The following is a 5,260-nucleotide window of genomic DNA, read 5'->3' as shown; positions in this document are numbered from 1 at the left end:
GGATACTATGCATCCTGATAAAGTTTGGAATTAATATAGCGCCACATCATCACATATCCTTGTTTTATTTCAGTTAGCTAACCACCACCACCTAATAGCTGGTTTGATTTTCATTGAGAGATGATTTTATGGAAAGTACAACATGCCATTCTCTAGGTATGATGAAGAGTATTTGATGATGTGGCTGCACCACTGTGTCATGTAACCTGTTTGCCCAGGAGTAATTAACTGGGGGCTATGCAGTTAGATGTCAGGTTTGCCATCATAGCAGAAATGGAACAAAGGCATTTTTCCCTGGCTAGGTATGGCAAGAATGTCCAACACAGCACATTTTATAGTCTCTCTGTGTTTCTCCCTATTCACAATATTGCGAAAGATTGTTTACAAGTTTTTGAAAGCATTTTTAAGGCATCCAGTTTTGCTTGGTTGCTATACTAGTAATCTCTGAAAAATGCTTACTGAGCGAAATTTATTCCAATCTGAACAACCTCAAGTATGACTGAGCTGTCAGCCACTGCAAAGTACTGTAGCTTTACAACATTGAACTTAAGCAGGATGTGTTCAGCTGTGCCTTCTTGCAACACAAACCTACATAATGAGTGTGTCATAGTAAAGGTGGGTTTTATTGGTGCCCTGTGGAGCTCTCCTTTAAACAAATATAAGTTATGTTGACACAGTGTTACTCACCAAAGTGCATTGTGTTACCTTGACTTCTAACAAACATATTGCATGCATTTCCATTCTCAATAAACATTTAAAGAGTTGATTTTTAATTTCTTTTTTTTTTTTAATTTTTTTTTTTAGAACTGCTTCGTTAACATCAATGTTCTTTACCATCCAGCAGTCTTCTTCCCTGCCTTTGCTGGAGCATTGCTTCCTGTATTGGCCTATTAGAGTCACCTGTCGATTACTAGAATGGATTGAAACTATTGGCAGGTAGACCCACCTGCACATGTGCTTCCTTGTGCATCCTCATCCGTGTGTATAAAACAAACATAACTGAGAGCCACTCATTAAAAAAATTGCTTCATTGTGACACTACAGGTAAAAAAAGTCACAGGGTCCTTAAAGTAAGTATTGCTGTAGTCCCATTGACAACACTGCAATAAAGTCATCTGCTGTTTTGTTGACTTAAGGGAGAGGAAGGGCAGGAGCAGAGCAAGGCAGCGTGGGTAACATGTTGTTCCCATGAGAACCACTAAGTTCACCCAGCCAGCTGACTGAATTTGAGTGCATTAGGTTTGTACACTACTTTATAAGGGGTGGAAAATCAGGATATTGTCATCTAGCAGAGACAGTTGTTTGAAGCCCAGTTCTGTCTCATGACAACTAGAGGTGATTTCCCTACTTTCCTGGCTGGTTGGTGCATATTTCTGTCTGCATTGTTGTTATAGGCCACCTCTGTTTCTGTCGCCCTAAAAGCCATTGGTAAAGGAAGCTGCTTAAGAGCACCAGTGGTTTTTCAGCTATGCTTTTATAAACAATGGTACGTGTGAATAGGTTGGCTTGTTGATGAGTTTTGTACCAAGATGGCAGTACAAAACAGAGCCCAGTAAATGAGTAATTAATTTCAAAGAACTTTGAAGCTTGAGTCTTTCAGTCAGTAGTTGGTCAGAGTTAAAGATTGTGGTTTATAATAAAAACACAAGTAAATCCAATGAAATCCAATGACAGCATTTGGCTAACAGAGCCAAAGTTATTAGAGTTTATGTAACCATGTGGTCAAATTTAATAAGAGAGAGGCCCATGTGAGGCACAGCATTATTTCAAGTCAAGTCTTTCCTAGAAATAGAATTTAAAAATCTGGTTTCACCTCATCCAACAATAGTATAAGTTGACTGGGTTCTTAGTCTTGAATCTACCATTTTGTTTGTGTGTTTTCTAGGTCTTCCTGAACAATATTACAGTTTAACCTGGTTCCTCAGTCCTATCCTGGGTCTCCTCTTCACACCTGTGATTGGCTCAGCCAGTGACCGATGTACTCTGCGATGGGGCCGGAGAAGACCATTCATTCTGGCCCTTTGTGTTGGTGTGCTGCTGGGAGTGGCGCTGTTCTTAAATGGATCATTAATAGGTGAGTAGAAAGTTTCAAATGAGATCACCACTTACAAATTATAATAATATTTAACAACAGGAATGGTATGGGGAAATAAAGGTCTCTTGTGGGTTTTTTATTTAGTTTCTTTTTGTTCTATATACAGATTATGGACTTTAATCTTACTTTCACTTTCCTACAAAAATCTTTGGCTTAATAAAAAACATTCCGATAAAAAAAAAAGAAGACTGAATCTGTTTACATTTTGTGTTATTCTGTTAGGCCTTTCTGTTGGTGATAGTCCTAGCAGCCAGCCAATTGGCATTGTCCTCACTGTGGTTGGTGTGGTTGTGCTGGATTTCTGTGCTGATGCCTCTGAGGGACCAATCAGAGCTTACCTTCTGGATGTTGCTGACACTGACGAGCAAGATATGGCCCTAAATATTCATGCTTTCTCGGCTGGTAAGACAACATGCATGTACGCACGCACACACTGTCCACATACACCTGTTTGAATATCAACTATTTAATAACACACTTAAGTAGTAAATATATACATTGTCACATATACGTTATGTTGTTATTCATATACAAATTATTTCTAACACTTTTCACAGGATGTGAGTTTTAAAAATGTTTCACACACATAGATAGTGTGGTTTCAGAAGCTGCTTGTACTTTTCCTCGTTTCTTAGACAATTACTGACGTGTTTCTGTGTCTACACCTGTCACTTTAGGGCTTGGCGGAGCAGTGGGCTACATGCTGAGTGGTCTAGACTGGACTGGCACAGCTCTGGGACGAGCATTTAAATCACAGGAACAGGTCCTCTTCATGTTTGCAGGCATCATCTTCATTATTTCTGTCACACTTCACATGCTCAGTATCCCTGAGCAACCTTGCAATCCTTCCAATCAGCTTAAAATCACAGGAAGTGGGGAGTCTACCAGCCAGTTGTCTTTTAGGGCCATTGGCCACACTCCACCTTTACTTGATATGATTGCAGAGGAGGATGCTTCAGCGCGAGCTCCGTCCCAAGAGGGCAACAGATCAGATCCTGAGCAAGGAGAAATAGACTTCCTTGCTGTGGAGCGAGTGCGGAGTAAAAGCGATTCAGTCTTAGCCATGCCAGATGCCACTATTGAGTTGGATTCTGACCTCGACCCAGATGCACAATTTTTCCAGTCAGAGGTGCATCGCTTTCTACCAGAGCGAGAAGATGTTTTTAAGTCATCAGAGCACAGTATCGGGTCTACATCTCCTGCCGGTGGACCACCCGCCCTTGCTGATGGGATGGTGGTCTTAGAGCCCACAAATCCAGCTTGTCCTAAGCTTAGGTGTCCAACAAATGACCCTCCTCTCCTTCAGATCAGTTCTGGCTCAGAGGACTCACATCTGAAAACAGAGGTAAAATCAGCTGCTACAGTGGCAGATATTTTTTGTCTTGGCTTACAATTACATTGGCGGAACAGTGTTAATGTTACGGTAACTTGTGATTAATAGAATGTGATTATTTTTCCCTTTTTTCAAAAGGCAATAGATGGAACTTTTTAGAGACAGAATACTTCTGTACTGCGTTTCAGATATGTTGTCCCATGTCTTCAGGTTCCCTTTCTGCCCTTTAATATATACGTCTGTGCTTCTCTCCTGTACCAGCAGGTCAAGGCTGTCAATGGTGTCAATGCTGGCTTGTCCACTTCTGACCACTCCAATGAAATGAAAGGACATGCCTCCACTAAGCTGCCCAGCCGGCCGTTCAATCCCTTAGTTTCATCACGACCACACCCACACACCTTCTACAGACAGGTGCCATTGCATTTACCAGTTTTTTAATTACTTTCTGTAATAGTAATTTGCAAATGTGAAAAGCTGATGTTGCTCCTCTTCTCGTTAGCCTTCCTTCACTTTCTCATACTATGGACGAGTGGGATCACAGCGCTATCGACTGCGAAGGCCAATTACCACCTCACAAAGTTTGAATGACCTCAGTAAACTCCAGCACTGTGCGGACAGGCGGGAGTTGCAGCTTTCAGCTAGCAGTCTGTCATCTGAGGGCTCCAGGAGTGAGGGAGGACCAGACAAGGGTACAACTGTTCGACTGCTCTGGTTATCCATGTTGAAGGTGAAGGAAATTGCAAATGTCTTTCAGATTTATGTATTTTTTTCTCTTTTCTCTTATTTTACAATTGCACTGCATCACATTTACAACAATTTAAGGTCTGCTGTTGCAGATTAACAAACCAAACTTTATTTTTTTGGGAATTCCTTATTCCTTATTCATGTCAAGTTTCGATTCCTTGTTTCATTTCTGTCTTCTGTAGATGCCGAGGCAGCTGTGGAGACTGTGTGTGTGTCACCTCCTCACGTGGTTCTCCATCATAGCTGAAGCTGTGTTTTACACCGATTTTATGGGACAAGTCATCTACCACGGAGACCCCACGGTACACACACACACACACACACACACACACACACACACATACACACACTCATACCTGCTGTCATTATAGATGTAATATAATTTATTTTAATTTAACAATTGTATTTAATGCTTATTGTCAGCTGGCCGGGGACTACAGCTGGAAATTAGCCATAGAGGCTAAAGCTGCTCCTTTTACTGTATAGTTAATTAAGGGGGACTGTCCACGACATTATAAACTAAAAAACTAAACTAAACTACCATGGAGACCACACAATAGACTCAACAACATAAACTAATAAACCCAGCATGCTACTGTGGGGCTCGAAAGTTTGGTCACCCCAGGTAAAAATATGTATTACTGTGAATAAAGAAGCCAAGAAAAGATGGAAAAATCTCCAAAAGGCATCAAATGACAGATTAGACATTTGTATAATATGTCACAAAAAGTTACATTTTATTTCCATTATTTACACTTTAAAAATAACAGAAACCAAAAATATGGCATCTGCAAAAGTTTGGACACCCTGCAGAGTTTCTACCCTGCACCGCCCCCTTTGGAAAGCTGAGAGCTGGTGTCATGGATTGTTCTCAATCATTGTCTGGAAAGCAAGTCAAAAACCCACGTTTGACTGGACGATCCATCCAGAAAGACCTGGCAGAAACTGGAGTTGTGGTACACCATTCCACTATAAAGAGATACTTGTACAAATCATGGAAGAGTCATCTGAAGAAAACCTCTTCTACGTGCTCACCACAAAAATCAGCGTTTGAAGTTTGCAAATGAACATATAGACAAGCCTGATGC

The 5,260-nt window shown here is 40.9% G+C and overlaps 1 protein-coding gene across 3 annotated transcripts in view; it reads left to right on the top strand.

Moving 5' to 3' along the window:
- LOC116691485 (solute carrier family 45 member 4) overlaps positions 1–5,260 on the top strand; it is an 11,388-nt gene that overhangs the window by 2,584 nt on the left and 3,544 nt on the right. For 2 of the 3 annotated variants that reach the window (XM_032519130.1, XM_032519131.1), the window contains 6 exons: positions 1,886–2,074; positions 2,318–2,497; positions 2,773–3,440; positions 3,690–3,839; positions 3,928–4,155; positions 4,355–4,474. In XM_032519130.1, coding sequence (XP_032375021.1) covers positions 1,886–2,074; positions 2,318–2,497; positions 2,773–3,440; positions 3,690–3,839; positions 3,928–4,155; positions 4,355–4,474 — 1,535 coding nt within the window. The remainder of the gene's footprint in view (positions 1–1,885; positions 2,075–2,317; positions 2,498–2,772; positions 3,441–3,689; positions 3,840–3,927; positions 4,156–4,354; positions 4,475–5,260) is intronic. The other variant, XM_032519132.1, reaches the window with a different exon arrangement.

Source organism: Etheostoma spectabile, chromosome 6 (assembly GCF_008692095.1).
Source record: "Etheostoma spectabile isolate EspeVRDwgs_2016 chromosome 6, UIUC_Espe_1.0, whole genome shotgun sequence".
Taxonomy (NCBI): Eukaryota; Metazoa; Chordata; class Actinopteri; order Perciformes; family Percidae; genus Etheostoma; species Etheostoma spectabile.
This window is presented reverse-complemented; position numbering and strand designations above follow the sequence as displayed.